General features: G+C 40.9%; 1 protein-coding gene across 1 annotated transcript in view; it reads left to right on the top strand.

The window, feature by feature from the left end:
• LOC135548829 (follistatin-related protein 4-like) overlaps window positions 1–19,317 on the top strand; it is a 217,120-nt gene that overhangs the window by 155,619 nt on the left and 42,184 nt on the right. The window contains exon 6 of the mRNA XM_064978796.1: window positions 518–638. Coding sequence (XP_064834868.1) covers window positions 518–638 — 121 coding nt within the window. The remainder of the gene's footprint in view (window positions 1–517; window positions 639–19,317) is intronic.

Below are 19,317 nucleotides of genomic sequence, written 5' to 3'. Positions count from 1 at the left end.
TGATTGAAGATCTGATCAAATCATGGTTGGCAATTATTAATGTTGACACGTAGCCAAGAAATCTTTAAAGAGACATTTACATTTTTTTAAGGGAGAAAAATTGATCCAAGATCAGAGAAATCAAAGAAATAGAAATAAGATGTCACTAAATGTCATGATCAGTTATATATATATATGTGTGTATGTATGTATATGTGTGTGTTAATTAAGCAGTATTTGACTAGCTCTACACATTGGTTCTCCTTCCCTCTATAGATGTACAGAATGGGGCCAGTCTCACCAGAAGCATAGTTTGCACCTGTACTTTTTCCAAAGGGAATTCAATATAGGATAGAACAAGGCTAAAATAAGGGTTAAGAGAAGATGTAAGACAGTTAAGTGAATGAAGGAAAACAGTTGTTATGCTGTACTTTATCTGACTTAGTCCTATGGTTTATATCCATAGAACTAGAATGTCAATCATAGAATGTAATACAGTCATTGTAATATAGTCTATGGTTTCCATCCTCCTGTCCAGATCTCTATGAAGGAGCACCTAGAAGACAGTCTGCTGGAGTGCACCATGCAGGACCTGCTCCGCTACGATGATTACAACAACGACGGACACCTCACTCTGCACGAGTTCTACACCGCTTTCCGTAAGTCCAGCTTGAAAATCCCCACCTCCCTCTCTCTCTCCCTCCCTCCCTCTCTCCCTCCCTCCCTCTCTCTCTCCCTCCCTCCCTCCCTCCCTCCCTCCCTCCCTCTCTCCCTCCCTCCCTCTCTCCCTCCCTCCCTCCCTCCCTCCCTCTCTCAGCCCATCCCATCAGGATAAGACCGGATCAGACCAGATCAACCTGACTCAGGCTGCGCTGCAATCCAGTAATCCTGCAATCCTCTGCCCTGTTTGCCAGGCCAGGCATCATTATGGGCCTCTGAGCTGTGAGCCGTGGTTGAGAGCACCTGGTCATCAGGCCTAATAAAGAATAATCGCACAGCCAATATGGCAGACTGGATTTGGACTGGAACGGAAGATGACAGAGCAACCCCTATCACTGAGGATGCTTTACCTTTGAGAGGATATCTATACACCATACATTTCAGCCATTGTGATTAGAAACACAATATGCGAACTGAGCACCAAAATGCACAGCCCAGACCTATATTGCCAGTCCATCCCATTGTACAAAGCCGATAAATCAGGCCATTACCAGTAGGCGGCATGGCACCATTTTGAAGGCTTTCACAATCGGGGCGAAAACACAGGTCCATTAAGCCTCAACAGTCATTAACCATAGTAATGACTGGGTTTTAGTGGAATCATTGTTGTCATTATACAGTTACTTTCCTTTTAGCATCCAGATGGGCTGTGAGAATGGCTGGCGGTGGGTCTGTTTTGAGGAAGGTGTAAGGGGTTTAACAGGGAGGTGAAGGAGAGGGTTGGGACCAATAAAACATGTGATTGATCAGACATTGTTCAAGGTTAACTGTTGTGCTGCATAAGACTAAAACAAGGAGGGGGAATGTTTTATTAAGAGGAGGTTTATGGCTTATGTGCTATGGATGGATGTTCCTGAGATGAGTTGTTCTCCCTTGGGGGAAATTGAAGTTGAGATGCCAGGAAGTTCAGGTGTTTCTACACAACCTCCCCCTGTAGATGCCATGCTTGGTAGATACACTGGGCAGCAATACTCAATGTTAAGCCCCGTTCTGCAGATGCTGTTGCGTAGAGAGAGTGTTCTGTTCCATAGCAGGCAGACAAATTCCATTCCAAAGCTGGGAGTTCAGTTTGGCTCTAGACACCCCCCTTCAGGAAGTGATAGTATTTGCAGTGATCTACTTAGGTGTCTGACAGTAGCAGTTCAGCACAACGTTGTTGTTTCCTTTCTCTCTCTCTCTCCAACATCTTCTTGCTTTATCCTTTGCCCTGGTCTGTCAGGATGGCTTTGCTGTACAGGATGGCTTTGCTGTACAGGATGGCTTTGCTGTACAGGATGGCTTTGCTGTACAGAATGGCTTTGCTGTACAGGATGGCTTTGCTGTACAGGATGGCTTTGCTGTACAGGATGGCTTTGCTGTACAGGATGGCTTTGCTGTACAGGATGGCTTTGCTGTACAGAATGGCTTTGCTGTACAGGATGGCTTTGCTGTACAGCTGTAATCACAGTCAGAAGAAAATATCTACTTGAATCTTTGCCTGATGAGTATTTAACGAAATGTTGGAAAGTAGTGTTCATGACTAATGATGAAAAGTTTGGAGAGCTCAACTCAGTCAAAGGAAGAAGAGACCTCTTGTTCTACACAAAGGAGAATAAGTAATGGCCGTTGAAAAATGCATATCCCTGCCGCCGTGCCTACGGAGGTGCTGAGATAAAGGTATAATGACTCTGAGATGTGCTCTGTGTGTGCCCTACCCACTGGGCACAGATGTCAATTCAACGTCTATTCCACGTTGTTTCAACGTCATTTCGTTGAGAAGACATGGAAACAACAGTGACTCAACCAGTGTGTTCCCAGTCGGTAGAGTGTGGTATTTATCTATTCCAGAGTGGTCAGGGGGGAAGGAGGGAAGGAAGAAAGAGGGGAAGAAAGGGAGACAAGTGTAATTGGATAGGAAAAGTGTGTGTGTGTGTGTGTGTGTGTGTGTGTGTGTGTGTGTGTGTGTGTGTGTGTGTGTGTGTGTGTGTGTGTGTGTGTGTGTGTGTGTGTGTGTGTGTGTGTGTGTGTGTGGTGGAATGTACTGAGGGACAGGCTTTGCGGTGGAGGGGCATGAATGACCGTGTTCTATAAAAATACAAAAAAACACCCAATGTGAAGGTAGATCATGCTAGAGAATGGCTGGTACACATGTGCTGTTATTAGAGTGAACTGATACATGAACCTCATGGACCACATGTGTTTTAGCCATTGAAGCAGATGCTTGTCCAGACTTGCAGATACGTGCACACTGTGGTAGTACTCCCTTTAACATTGTAAACCTTTTCTACTGCAGGAGGGATGCATTGTAGTGCCCCAGGGGAGTGGAAAAGAGGCATCCATATGGGACGGAGTGAAGAGGATAAGGGAAGGGAGAGGAGAGGGGGAATGCTGGAGTTGGGGGCATTGTGCCCAGAGCTCCCTTCGCTGGGAGTCTATTTGTATTTCATGGCTGCCGTTAATAGTGGAATTATAAGGACATGGTGAGCTGAGCTGGCAGGCACAGTCAGCAGATCTGCTTAATTAATCAAGTGGCTGAAACAGAGTGTGGTGGCAGAGAGGGGGAGAGAGTGGTCAGGGGGGAAGGAAGAAAGGGAGACGAGTGTAATTGGCTAGGAAAAGGGGTCCGTGTGTGTGTGTGCGTGTGGTGGAATGTACTGAGGGGCAGGCTTTGCGGTGGAGGGGCATGAATGACCGTGTTGGGTGTAGGTCAGGAAGAGCGGCACGCGCCAGTCCCCTGTCTGCCTGTGATGCTTATCCTCCACAGGTGGAGATTACACAGGCCATCAGAAGGGTATGCTTATCACAAGGAGATCACCGCTTTTCAAGGGATGCAAATTACTACATTAGCAAAGGCATAGTCAATTAAACCCAATCAGTGAAAGACAAAGCTTCTGTCCGTCACCGTAAAGCTGTCACAGCACATTTTTCATGGTATTCTGACTTTCCCAGTAAGTGAAAAACAGCCTAAATTTAGATCATAAGCTCACACTGTGGACAACCTCGATCATATCTGCATGTCATTGTCCAACAAGTAACCATGAAGTTGTAGCCTGCAGTGAGTGGTAAAATATCAGTAGTTAAGCACATAGTAGAGAGTGACTTAAGATAACTGTACTTAAGGTCTATTCCACCTGCCTCCCTCTCAGGTTGGCTCCTCTCGTCCAGCTCCTCTCTGTTCCACGTTGGCGTTTTATTTGAAGGCTCATTAGACGATGCCATGGCCTTCACGGCTAATTGCCAATACCATATTTGTATGGTTTCCGGCACATTCATTGTGTCAGCTGTGTGCTGGGGTAATTACATTCTGTCAGCTTGCTGTGTTAGCCCTTAATAACCGTCTCTGTCCCTGAGTGTGACAGAAACAGAGGATGTCCTGTCATCACATCTCTTCCTCCACACATCCACCGTTTTACAGTTTCCCTTAAACATGGCCAACGGTAAGACAGCGAACGGCAAGAAGCCAGAGGATTCCTCTGCTCTGCATAACACAGTGAGACAAGCAAAGTGAGTCTCCATGGCAACTGTAGGTACCTCTGATCTTGGAATAATCTATTTTGTGAGACATTTAACAATGCCGCCATCTCCCTATAGAGAGGCGAGAAGAGAAGAGGAGGACAGTACAGAAAGAATGTGTCTACGCTCATTAAGTTGCCTGATACACTGAGCCTAAAATGCACAGGTACAATGTGTGTCTGGAAGACGAAGGGAAATATCGCCGTACCCAGAGACTTCAATAAGTATCAAATTTCAAATAAGAAATATGAGCCAACATCTTCAACATTGTGAAATACCACAGGGTTTTTTCTTTGTACAGTAGAAACATCCAAGCATATGTCAAATGATATTGCAGAGCAGTATAATGCTAATAAAATCCATATGCCTGTTAGGCTGACAGAATCTTTATCCACTTGTTTACATAGACAGTGATATAAATCTATAAATGGGATGAAAAAGTAGCGCATTAGTGTTACAGCAGTTGCCTGTCAGCCTGTAACCAATTAAAGGCAAATGTTGGAAACTCATTGTTTGCCAGCCAAAAGAATTGTGAAATAAAACGACTTCCGCAGAGTTCACAGAAAGGATGTTTGTCTTTCTATTCTTATACATGAGAACTGACTATTTAATTGAAAGTCTTAATATTCTCCAATCCAAACTCCAATCCTTGAGTTTGAATAGAAGACTCTCTTAACCGGGGGAAATGTAATACAAGATGTGATAAAAGAACACTTGTAACTTAATGTAAAACTCTAATATTTCCTATCTCCATAATCATCAGTGAGTTGATCATTTAAAAGGTGAACATTCGCTGGAGAGCCGTTGTGCTACCAGTCATCTAATATCAATTTTAATTTTACCCCTTTAATAGTTATTCTCTAATTTATCGGAGTCGTGTCCCAGGAATAGCACGGCCTGACCTCTAACCCCTGAACACCCAGACTCCATACTCCTCCATCCTCCTCTCCAACAACGCCTCGTTGTTTTTCCACCATCACATTTTCGCTAGCAGTCCTCAGGCTCCGGCACACCGTTTTTCACACACTGAGGCCCCCCGGCTGTTAGCAGCACAGCACGGGGTCTTCTTTTATCTCTCCCTCCAACTCTCGCTCCAGCAAGGAAATAATTCATTATCATGCCTCCATTGATTGATTCATTTTGTGAGTTTGCTCCCTTTGCAACTTTAAAACAAGTGCGTGTGTCCCCCAGCCCCCTCCCCTGGAGAAGAGTCTGTCCCAGAAAGAGTGTTCCTCTGATCAGCCCAAACTGTTGTGGAGAGCTGGGCCTCAAAGTAACATAAAAACAGCTTAGAAAAAAACCCTTTTGAAAGAGTATGATAACAAAGACTACAACAAAGATGCAGTGTGTTTATCATACTTGTACTGCTTCACTGGGTTCGCTGTAAGGGCCCAATTCCCAACTGAGTTAAGCGGGTAATTGGATTGTAATTCCCTTTTTATGCACTTTTTTTCTCTAGGTGTATTCTACACTTGAATTATTAAGGATGAGAATAGCATGCTATTCGTTTTAGGTGGAGATCAAATCAATGAAGGTGTGGCGGAGGTGTGTCTACAGAAACGCCGTATTCTGAACTTGACTTACTTCCCTAATTATTCCACCTTTATATGTGAGGGAACAATGAATAAGACCTAGCGAACCTACCGATTCCAAGTGGGAAAAACATCTACTTTATTTTTTCTGATAGAAATAACACTTCTTCATGCACTGTACTTTACAACTTGATAAGAGCTAGGTAAATGAGTAATCCATTTGGAAGAGGGAATTATAAATATAAATGACACTTGTTTTACATACAGTTGAAGTTTTTCAACCACTCCACAAATGTCTTGTAAACAAACTATAGTTTTGTCAAGTCAGTTAGGACATCTACTTTATGAATGACACAAGTCATTTTTCCAACAATTGTTTACAGACAGATTATTTCACTTATAATTCACTGTATCACAATTCCAGTGACTGTGCCTTTAAACTGTGCCTTTTGTAATGGTTTTCTTCTGGTGAAAGAGATGCGGACCAAAATGCAGCGTGGTTATTTTTGTACATCTTTAATAAAGATGAAAATACAACAATCTACAAAACAAGAAACGTGAAAAAACCCGAAACAGTCCTATCTGGTGCCACCAACACAAAGACAGGAACAATCACCCACAAAACCCAACACAAAACAGGCTACCTAAATATGGTTCCCAATCAGAGACAATGACTAACATCTGCCTCTGTTTGAGAACCATATCAGGCCAAACATAGAAATAGACAAACCAGACACACAACATAGAATGACCACCCAGCTCACGTCCTGACCAACACTAAAACAAGGAAAACACACAAGAACGATGGTCAGAACGTGACACCTTTCAACAGCTTGGAAAATTCCCGAAAATGATGTCATGCTTTAGAAGCTTCTGATAGGCTAACTGACATCATTTGAGTCAACTGGAGGTGTACCTGTGGATGTATTTCAAGGCCTACCTTCAAACTCAGTGCCGCTTTGCTTGACATCATGGGGAAATCAAAAAGAAATCAGCCAATACCTCAGAAAAAGAATTGTGGACCTCCACAAGTCAGGTTCAACCTTGGGAGAAATATCCAGAAGGTACCGCGTTCATCTGTACCAACAATAGTACCAAGTTTAAACACCATGGGACCACACAGCTGTCATACCGCTCAGGAAGGAGAGATGAAAGTACTTTGGTGTGAAAATTGCAAATCAATCCCAGAACAACAGCAAAGAACTTGTGAAGATGCTGGAGGAAACAGGTACAAAAGTATCTATATCCACAGTAAAATTAGTCCTATATCGACATAACCTGAAAGGCTGCTTAGCAAGGAGAGGCCACTGCTCCAAAATCGCCATAAAAAAGCCAGCCTATGGTTTGCAACTGCACATGGGGACAAAGATGGTACTTTTTGGAGAAATGTCCTCTGGTCTGATGAAACAAAAATAGAACTGTTTAGCCAGAATGACCATCGTTATGTTTGGAGGAAAAAGGGGGAGGCTTGCAAGCCGAAGAACACCATCCCAACCATGAAGCACGGGGGTGGCAGCATCATGTTCTGGGGGTGCTTTGCTGCGGGAGGGACTGTGGGCAGAGCTGATAAAGCATGTGCAAGCAAGGAGGCCTACAAACCTGACTCAGTTACACCAGCTCTGTCAGGAGGAATGGGCCAAAATTCACCCAAATTATTGTGGGAAGCTTGTGGAAGGCTACCCAAAACGTTTGACCCAAGTTAAACAATGTAAAGGCAAAGCTGCCTAATACTAATTGAGTGTATGTAAACTTCTGACGCACTGGGAATGTGAATAAATAAATAAAAGCTGAAATAAATCATTCTCTCTACTATTATTCTGACATTGCACATTCATAAAATAAAGTGGTGATCCTAACTGATTTAATTCAGGGAATCTTTACGAGGATTAAATGTCAGGAATTGTGAAAAGCTGAGTTTAAATGTATTTGGCTAAGGTATATGTAAACTTTCGTATCAGCATATCAACTTTCCCACATCAAAGTTTATCAAATGCTGTGCCATTATGCCAAATATAAATTGTACAGCCCTTTAACTTGCAGGGATGGGCACTCTCAAATATCTTACTTTTAGGCTACTTTCTCTGTTTCATATTTCTATCATGTTAAATATTATCCACTAACAGTATTGGCCGTCAGGAGGCCTATTGACCTCACATACAGTGCCTTAGGAAAATTATTTCTTTTTCCAAAACATTTTACGTTACAGCCTTATTTTGAAATGGATTACATTTTTTAAAATCCTCAGCAATCTACAAACAATACCCCATGACGACAAAGCAAAAAACAGGTTTATAGAAATGTTTGCAAAAAAAACATTTTTCAATAATATTTTTTTCGTTTACATAAGTATTCAGACTCGAAATTAAGGTGCATCCTGTTTCCATTAATCATCCTTGAGATGTGCAAGCCCAGGATCCTGTAGAGGTTAAGACAAACGGAATTTCCTAAATTGGAATCGGAATCGTTTTTGATGGTAAAAAACACAGGCCTGGTATTTGATACTGCAATGAAGACTTGTTTTCATTAGGGAAAATCTCTTAGGATTGAAAACCAATTCCACTGAGTGATTGCACTTTTCTTATTCATACTAATACTCATCCATTCACAAGTCACGTCCAGTTACATTTTTATTTATTAGGATCCCCATCAGCCAACGCCAATGGTGACATCTAGTTTTACAGGGGTCAGACACGTAACAAAAAATACATTCGAAATAAAATACTTTACAATTTACATACATGTAAAAACATTAACAGATAGTGTGTGTGTGTGTGTGTGTGTGTGGGCGCGCGCGCATCTATCAGTTACACATACATGGCAGTGCGTACACACAAAAAGTAGGTCACATGGCAGAGAGGCGTTGTGCCGTGAGGTGTTGCTTTATTTGTTTTTTGAAACCAGGTTTTCTGTTCACTTTCACTATAATAGATGGAAGGGAGTTCCATGCACTCATGGCTCTGTATAATACTGTATGTTTCCTTGAATTTGTTCTGGACCTGGAGACTGTGAAAAGACCCCTGGTGGCATGTTTGGTGGGGTAAGTGTGTATGTCAGTGCTGTGTGTAAGTTGACTATGCAAACAATTTGGAATTTCCAACACATTAATATTTCTTATAAAAACTTGTGTCGGAAGAGAGACTGGCATGCATAGTATTAATTATTAGCCCTCTATTTACAATGAAGAGCAAGACATGCTGCTCTGTTCTGGGCCAGCTGCAGGTTAAGATAAAAATAGAGCCTGCAGGACTTTCTTTGTGGAATGTGGTATAGGTGTTTTTCATTTCTTTAGCGTGTCAATTCTTTGTTTGTTTTAGTCTGTTTTCAGCGTAATCTTCTGCAATTTATCCCAAACTATACAAAGAAATTAGAGTTTGGATTAGCATTTTTATCCACACCATCTTACAAGTGAATGTCACGGTTAGCCCCTGCGGCTGGGACCTCTCCAACCTGACCCAAGCTTGGATCCTACTGGCTAGAAGGCTAGCAGTGTTTTTATTTATGGCTGGGATATTGCAAGATTTGTGGATGTCCATCATTCATTTCGTATGATGTTACAAATTACAATTCATATGAAATGTTTTGAATTACAATGCACATTAGATTTTATAAATTGCAATTCATACAATAAGTTACAAATTTGCAATACACATGATATGTTATGAATTCCAATTTGTTGTGGCTAACGTTAGCAAGGTGGCTATCTGGCTAATGCTAATGTTAGCTAGGTGGCTAACGTTAGCGAGGCTAGGGTTTAGGGGTTACGGTTAGGTTTAGCTAACATGCTAAGTAGTTGTAAAGTAGTAAGTAGTTGCAAAGTTGCTAATTAGCTAAAGTTGTCCATGATTAGATTTGAACACACAACCTTTGGGTTACTAGACGTTTGCGTTATATACCTACCTGGGGTGGCAGCGTAGCCTAGTGGTTAGAGCGGTGGACCCCTGAGTTCAAACCCCTGAGCTGACAAGGTACAAATCTGTCGTTCTGCCCCTGAACAGGCAGTTAACCCACTGTTCCTAGGCCATCATTGAAAATAAGAATTTGTTCTTAACTGACTTGCCTGGTTAAATAAAGGTTAAAAAAAAATACCCACCTTGACTAACCACTCTCATTTTCCATGCGTAACTTTATGTCTTATGTAACTATACCATATGATATGTTACGAATTGCAATTTGTTGTGGCTAACTTGAAGGATGGCTAAAGATGGCTAACTTTAGCTAGGCTAGCGGATAGGGTTAGGGGTTAATGAGTCGGGCGGCATTGATCTGTTCCTCCACTGGACAGATGATAAGCTTAACATCGCTGCCTTTGGGAGACTGGTCACTAGCCGTCTGGCAGTCTGATCCAGCTATCAAACAAAGGCTGTCTGTTACAACTCTGCAGAGAAACCTCACTGCCTGGTGTCCTTGGCTGAGCATGAGGAGCTGAGCAGACAAACGCATTACACCTGGCTCATATCATTTTAGAGATAGATAGATAGATAGATAGATAGATAGATAGATAGATAGATAGATAGATAGATAGATAGATAGATAGATAGATAGATAGATAGATAACCCAATGGGATTTTGCTGCTGGTAGCAATTTAACAGGATGGAGGTAATGGAACAAAAGATGGTTTCTGCTGCCATTAGCCAGCAGCCTACACAGCTTGTCCTATCCACATGTACATAGGCCTACTGTAGCTCTCTCTCTCCCAGCTGCATGTTGTTGAGTTTCCCAGGTCTACAGAGCTAAACAGTGTATCGATCAGCCTCAGACCTGCACAACGCACCGGTAATCTGCTGGAAACAACACTGATCTGTCAATGCCTGCGTCCCAAATGGCATCTTGTTCCCTTTATAGTGCAGTACTTTTGACTAGAGCCCTATGGGTCCTGGTCAATAGTAGTACATTATATATAGGAAATAGGGTGCCATTTGGGCCTCAGCCTCCGTTCTGGAGGGAACCATAATGAAAAGAGAGCAGAATGTTAACCTGATGTTGCTTCCTGTTTAGAGACTGTAGACTCTTTGTAGCACATTGGTTCTCGCTCTGCGTATAAGATGCAGGTGGAAAAAGAGAAAGAAAATGTCTGGGTGGATTCTCCAGAGAATTGGCTGTTTCTCTAACTCAGCTGAAATCCTCAGGCCTCCAGAGACAATGTCAGTATATCCCTGCTTGACTAAGAGACTACCAGCAACATAGTTTTGCCTTGAGGAAATCATGCATTTAGCTTGCTCAATGGTAGAGCTCAAAGAGACAAGCTTTCCAATGCTGTGTGGTTCATCAAGGCAGTCCTGCAGAACTCTCAATGTTTAAACATAGCCCATGTTGTAATGTTGTCCGTACCTCTATGTGAACTGTGGAAACAGCAAGGCAGTGTACTGATTTTTATTTGAGATAAAGTGGTAATGCTGGTATCTCTGTACTGTACAATCAGGTATTACAGATTATTATTATTTTTTTGTAGGAATTAATTCCACATTTTCAAGTGAAAATAATATAATTTTTCAAATAAGAGGAATATTAAGAATGTTTAAGTCAGATAATTAGCATACACCTGCAGACAGAACCAATGTAATAACGTGGCAGGCTTGTGACTTCTAGACCTTTTCTCCAGTGATTTCCTTCTGTGGGAGCCAAGACTCCAAGGAGAGATCCCAAAGCAATTAATCAACTTAATCAACTCATCAGTATCTTTCTAGAAACCTTTGACTATCTTTCTTTCCCATCGTGACAGAATGTTGCTCTTTGCTCTCATGGCTTGGTTAATTACTAAAGCTATTATTTCATGTCACACAGTTGCAGTACGTGACAATTGTTCTCTAATTGAGCTTCTTTGCACTGTACCACAATGCTCTGAAAAGGAGAACCATCCCACTAGGCACACACTGGTTGAATCAACTTTTATTAACATAATTTGTCAATGTAGTGTGACGTGGAATCTACGTGGAAAATACATTGGATTTGAAAATAGTCTGCAAAGAAACTATGTCATCACGGTAATGAAATTTCAACATAGACAAACGTTGTATAAAATAGAGTTGAATTTTTTCATTTAAAACAACGTCAGATCTTCAATGTTATATCAACTATCAGAAAAAGTAACAATAGCCTGGGCAGCACCTCCTACTGGAGGATTGATTCATGTACAGATACACTTTGGTCTCCCATTCAGGGTTTTAATCAAGCCCCGTGTAATTAACAGCTATTGTTTCAATTCAATCCAGAATTAAACTACAAATAGACAATACAATAGTCCAAGCTCTGGTTGATTTCAAATGTAATAATAATTAGTGATATTGAATTGTGTTTGGTTGTCCACACAACCAAATATCAAAATTTAAGAGACTTACACTGAGTGTACCAAACACTTGGAACACCTTCCTAATATTGATTTGCACCCCCCTTTGCCTTCAGAATATCCTCAATTTGACACACTCAAACTGGTGCGCCTGGCACCTACTACCATACCACTTTCACTTTTGTTTTACACTTGCCTTGCCCACCAGTACAGAGAGAGAACATGAGAAGAGAAAGAGATGTATCGCATCACTTTATATGACAAAATAAATACACATACATGTTACCAAAATACAAACAACGTTTCGGTAACACTTCATCTTAAGGGGTCCTACATGTGTAATTACACTATAACAAGTCACTCTACTAACAACACGTAACTGGTGGAAATTGCAGTCTGTAGCAAAAATTATTGTTTCTATGCTTGTTACAAGTAGGCAAGTTTCCACAAAATTCACAAATGTTGTGTTTTGTTTCTTCTCAGCTGCATCCAATTCAGTAATAACTACCACAAGGTTGTAATCTCTTGTAGACAGATGTGTTGGAGGTCCCAGATTACAATGGTTGGATGCTTAATAGGCTCTAATTAGCTACCCTCAATTACCTCCATTCAATGTTGTTGCTAGCACTTGTCCCCTAAAAAGTGTACCATCTGGGTTAACTTGGTTGAGTTTACAAAAACAGATCAGGTCAACAGATATAGGTCAACCTCACTGACTGGGGTCAATCATACAGACGTCATCCCAGTTTATAATATAATATATGATATATAAACAAAATACTTGCCCACTTACCCATTATGACAACCTGAACCTCTTTGCCATCCAAGTGAGAGGATAAACCCACTGAAAAAGTGTGTGCGAGCAAGGAGGCCTTACAAACCTGACTCAGTTACACCAGCTCTGTCAGGAGGAATGGGCCAAAATTGACCCAACCTATTGTGGAAGGCTACCCGAAACGTTTGACCTAAGTAAAACATTTTAAAGGCAATGCTACCAAATACTAAATGAGTGTATGTAAACTTCTGACCCATTGGGAATGTGATGGAAGAAATAAAAGCTGAAATAAATCATTCTCTCTACTATTATTCTGACATTTCACATTCTTAAAATAAAGTGGTGATCCTAACTGACTGGGAATTTTTACTAGGATTAAATGTCAGGAATTGTGAAAAACTGAGTTTAAATGTATTTGACTAAGGTGTATGTAAACTTCCGACTTCAACCTTAAGTGGTGACTCAAACCTGTAGCCTAAAGTATGGTTAATAGCCTAGATAGCTAATTGAGATGGTCTTTTTTTCCACTTTAAGCAATGGAAATTGACAACTGTCTCTGTCTCCATCTGTTTCTTTCTTGTAAGCATTTCCCATCCTGGTGTCGGTGACCTTATGAGAATCTGTGGTAGAAAAGAAGAATGTATGAAAATGTAGCATAGACACTGTATATTACCCTAGCTAGCTAGCTAATGTTAACATGCTGGGTGTGTCTCACGTAATATCCTTGAGTACGGATACCCTGAGAAGGTTAAGAGAACATACAACCATCGAGCCCAACTAATGTTAACTAGCTATTTAGCTAGTGAATAGCTAGCTGGATACCTATGCTAAATCATCCAGCAGAATTTATGTATCCAAAAATGCAAATAAATTGCATGGAAAACATACTTTTGCTCTCCAGTGTTGATGTTTTTGACCTACAACACTGTTTTTTCGTAGCAATCTTTCATGTTTGGACTTGCACACTGACCTTCCTCATGTGAAAGCGTTCTTTGCGCGCTTTCACATGATATTGATGTCAACATCTGGGCACGTTTGCGGTTGTCATTATTTCTAGGGTTTTGCGCAGATGGGCAGAGCTTGACATGATGCCTTAATTCCTGCGATAAATAAATAATTGCACCAATGCAGCCCAGCCAAAAGTGAGAATGTTCCTCAACGGTGAAACACTTGCAAGGTTCCATGATGGAATAAAAGTTTGTCTTATGACCATTTTATTATTTAGTATAGCATTTATAAACCATTATTCAACCACGCTTAATAATAGGCTTACAATTTGGCAATCACAAATGACTATCATAATTTTAAACGTAGTTGTTGGCTAACACTTATCACGTGGTTTGTGCAGGCGGAAATATGGTGTGTTTGGATGTTATCGGAAACTTTAACAAGCATGGTAACTAGCGTTCGTTGTTAACACCACTGTAATTACAGACTGCAATTACCACCAGTTATTACAGTGTAACTATGAATTATTACAATTAATTACTGATTGTTACAGTGTAATTGCATATGTAATTACAGTGTAATAACATATGTAATTACAGTGTAATAACATATGTAATTACACTGTAATAAGGATGTTACCAATATTTTTCGCTTGAAAAAACACGTCAGACAAGGTCAAACTGCACTTTGCGATTATTGCTTGAGAGGAAATGGAATGTTCTTTTCCTTCCATTCTGTCCTCCAACAGAGGAAAGGGACAGGAAAGGAAAGGGACGAGGGACAGGATGCAGGCTTCCTGTCATATCAGTAGGATGACTGATTATTAATTCTCACATAAATCCAACCTGACTCCCCATCAGTGTGTCACACAGACCATGGCAGTGACATGCATTACAGAAATGTCCATTGGCGAGGAAAGTCATAGTCACATGGATTGGGACAGCTGAGCATTGTCAGCCTGCATTTACTGTCTCTAATCAGAGTCCCTATGACTGTGTATTCACCCACCGGCTGCCTCCTTGCCCTGCCATCTACGATAAGTGTCGCCATGGAGCGGTGAGGGTGACAATTGTCCCAAGGCCAGTGACATGTGACCGCAGCCTCTCTCCAAGTCTCTATCGAGCTCACTGGGATCTGACATCCTACTACATGACAAGAACTCGGGCCTGACACCTATGTTGGTTACTGACTTACACTAATGGTTGAGGCTATTGCAAGCAGTGACACACATGTTGTGCTATTGAATGGAATGTTCTCATACATGCTAAGTAATGTTTACACTTGCTAGCTAATGTGCTAGCGTAGCAACAGCTCGTTTGAAACACCACCTTTTACAGCAATATCAGTGTCACATGTTTGTTATTTTTCTGTACCTATAGCAAAACTGCTTAAACTCCCTCAGTATTTCGTTTAAAAAAAAAGTTAAGCTGCCTGAGCCTAATGCAAGATAAGTGCTCTCACTTTGTCACAGTGTGATACTGCATTCACTAGCTCCCATAGAAGTATATTATTGTATCTGTGTACAGATCTATGGGCTGGCCATGCACCGTCTGTATTACACCTGAATGCAACAGACCTTAAAAACTAGTAACATTAAAGCATGAATGCCTTTTATTTACTGCCTCCTCTTTTATGTTGATCGGAGATCGATGTCTGGTGATTACGGTAGTGCGTTCTTACTAGGCTTTTACCACAGCCTGTTACAGTGGACCACATATTTAAACCAGTATTCCCAGTACTATAACACACTATAACATCCCCATCAATACCATTCGTTGTCAGTTAAAAGCCAAGGCAGAACAATAGTACTTCAAGTCTCATGGTGACATTACTGCACAACGCTTACTTAGCCATTTCCCTGCACATCCTTCGCTTTCATCATCCTTTCTAGGCCTAGATTCAATCAGATCAGGTGTTAACCGGTGATGGCAGACACCCGCATTGCTGATGTTGTGGCTGTGTCCGAGGTGGAATTGCGTTGGAGCTGTCAAGCGATCTTTGTCACGAAGCCAGACCAGTCCCACTCGCGTTAGAAGTTCAGAACCAGAAAGTGTAGGCTATAGAGAAATAATGACGTTCAAATGAAATTCATTAAATGAAATAATGGGAATTTCAATCATCCTAAACAAGGTGTAGATTACATCTCACATTTCAGTTTTTGAACGTGTAAACAAGGCTGCATGGGATTTCTCTTATTACGTCTTTGTGCAGCCAATGGCAATGTCCGCTTTAGGTATGATACTGTGAGTCGATTGTGGATTTGACAGCTCTAACACAGTTCCACCTCCGACACATCAAATCATCAGCTATGAAGATGTCGGCTAAAGCGGATCTGACTGAATCGGGCCCCTAGCTTTATGAATAACACGCAGAATGAAATTCAATTCAAAAGTTGCAAATCATGTTCAAACCCAAACACTGTCTAGCGCAAGGTGATTTCAAACACACCCCATTTAATCAGCTGCAGAAGAGATTGTGTGTGTGTGTGTGTGTGTGTGTGTGTGTGTGTGTGTGTGTGTGCCAATAACATCTCTAGGTCAGGTCAGTCAGTGGCACCCATAAAAAAAGATTTATGCTGCAGGCAATTAATCCCTCTTACCTCCTCCTTAAGGCTTTAAAACAAGAAAAGCTATTTACCCCTGTCAAAGGCTTTAGCATTGTTTAATAAGAAAATGCCTCTGGCTGGCTGTTTTTAAAAGATTTAGGCTCTATTCAATCCGTTATCGTGGAAATTCAGCATTACATCGTGATTGAAATTTAAAAGCAATGTTCATGTGTTGGTGAAGACTGCATTCACAGTAAACGCTGCATATCGGCTCAATCGTAAATTACCTTTACATTTCCATCACAGAATCAGCAATGCGTCTGCTTTTCAGATTAAATAATATCCAGATTGCATGTTGGCCTTTAATGTATCAGACTTGATCAAGCCAAATTAAGTTGGAGATTAGTTTCAGAGAATGTGTCGCTCCTCACTAAAGGCTTGGAGGTCAGTATTAAGTGAAGGTTGTCTAGCTTTTTTTTGTTGCTTTGGGGAGAGTTCGGTGGTTTTTATTTGGCATAGGGGAGGGTAGAGTTTTTTTCTCCGGGGTTTACTTTAGCCCTTATGCAGGTTTTACTATACCATTGCTTCCATCCTAGCCAAATCTCCTCTTCTGCTTGCATGCCCCTTCCCTATATCGAGGTGTTTTGGTACTTCCCTTATGCACTAAGTTTTCCCTCACACTAACTATACCACACAGGTCAATATAGTCTACCAGTCTATCCTGCTTTCTATCCATCATTCATAGTGACAATAGTGGTAGGTGGATCGTTTGTCCAGATCTTCAATATCCTAAGTAGCGATCGTACCACACACAAAATCATTCAAAGCTGCACCAATTTTCATTATAAGTGGAGAGGACACGGTGCATCATTGTGCATGAAAGAACAGTGAAGACATGAGACAGGCAGCTCAAAAAGTTGCCCTATTGAACTTGTTTAGGGACACTACAATGATCCTACCTAGACTAGCCTCCAACACCCCATTGCAATGAATAATTGCATTGTTTTCTACGTTCTACTCTAGGCGGTAAACTTCAGCGAACATGTCATTTGAATCACAGCGCAAACGTGATTTGAATGTTTCATTCCAATCGATTCTTAACAATTTATTCGGTATAGAAAGTAGCATGCCAGTCTGACTGTATTTTAATTTCTGATGCTGAGATGCGCTGTCTGTTGTCGTTCACAAAGTCATCCTATAATAATGGGGCCACATAAACTTCCAGAAAGCCCAGTTATTCAGAATGATGAGCTCTACCTTCTCTCCAATCCGAGTGGCTACTCCTCGCGCACCTAGAATTCATAACGCTTCAATATCCTATAGCCTAAACTTTTGTCATTTCACTTTTACAATGTATTATCTTTTATTTGTGGCATTAACACAACCAGTCATAAAGTTTTCATCTGATTATAGGCTACTTCAAACGTATCCTGTAGGCTACCTGCGCACATTCGTCCAAAATATAATTCCAGCAGTCAAACTGTGCAGATTGTAGCGTTGAAAACGCAAACCGTGTAGAAGCGCCCAAAGTCTGTATGCTTTGTTTATTGGTTATGGTGCATTGGCACAGAAACCTGTTGGTGGAACATTTGTTGCATATATTTTAGATAATTATAAATATTGCATAAACATGTTGAAAATCAGATTTTCACCTAGTTGATCATTGTCTATCAAATGGCTCTAATCGTAGAGTAGGTCTAACGAAACTGTCAGGGAGAGTTAGCTCATCCGTGGTGCTCGGCGAACCCTCAACTTTCTGTCGCGTCGTCCTGCGTGGCATCGATTGTGTTCCAAAAGCATGCTGAAGTGGCAAATTCAATATCCACGCTTATAAACACAGGGTCGCTACAGTTCGTTATTTGTGGTAATTGTTTGTTATGTCTATGAGGGGGAGGGTGTGCACATTTTTTTTTGTACCTTAAAAGGAGAAGGTCTCGTGAAAATATTTCTAACCTGAGAAGGACGCCTTGAGATGGACCAGCCCCCTAAAAATGACCTAAAATGGAATTTCAGATTCCATTTTAGGAAACAAGCCTATCCTCAACTATTGTAAGATGACGACATTGTGTCCAAGGTTAAACGTATCCTTCACACTACAAGCAAATACCAATGGTACAAAACTGTACTGTTTATTAAGTGGATTAATTTGCCAACTGTTCAGTGCATTATCTGAACCTATTTGTTTCTAGACCGCTGAGTATTTGCCATCACATACTTTATTGTACCTTTATTTAACTAGGCCAGTCAGTTAAGAACAAATTCTTATTTTCAATGACGGCCTAGGAACAGTGGGTTAACTGCCTGTTCAGGGGCAGAACGACAGGTTTGAACTTGCAACCTTTCGGTTACTATAACTTAATAGAGTAAGTTTTACATTAACTATTGGTTGTGAATTTTTTAATGTACATGAGAAAGACACCCATTCGCAGTCAAACGTTCAGTCCATTCAACAATGTGTGACTGGAAACTATTGTTTTTTTTATGGTTCAGGAAATTGAGTTCCATAAGGATGTGTGGCTTTCTTTAGCAAATAGTGGCAATTGGCTGTGACATAGAATTTCTCCTCAGTTATCCTCAGTAACTTATACTGTTCCCCAAATTACAAAGCTTTTCTTATCTCCGTTTCACAAGCAGCATAATGGACTGAAAAATGTAAATGTCAAATTGCATATGCCTGAACATTCTGTATCCTATTTTTCCATAAAACTATATTTTTCCATGTAATCTAGTGAGAGCATTCGAAGTGAGAGATTAGTACCTTGTAACATCATGCTATCATTTAGATACCGATTTACAAGTAAATGTAAATTTATATTTTTGTTAATAAACCACCAAGCAGACTAGTAGCGATGTAGTAGGTTATTGACCTTACATTGCAGATTCTCCTGTGCCTATATTACAGAGCTCACTTAGAGATATATGTCCTGCCCAATCAATGAAATATTTTCTTATTTCTATACTTTTAAATGTAGTTTAACGATGTGATTGTCCTCATCATCCAGACCTTTCCTATTCTTAGTGATTATAAAAAGCTTCATTCTC

The sequence above is a fragment of the Oncorhynchus masou genome, chromosome 11 (assembly GCF_036934945.1).
Source record: "Oncorhynchus masou masou isolate Uvic2021 chromosome 11, UVic_Omas_1.1, whole genome shotgun sequence".
In the NCBI taxonomy this organism is placed as follows: Eukaryota; Metazoa; Chordata; class Actinopteri; order Salmoniformes; family Salmonidae; genus Oncorhynchus; species Oncorhynchus masou.
The sequence above is the reverse complement of the archived record's forward strand: the minus strand, read 5'-3'. Positions and strand labels throughout refer to the sequence as shown.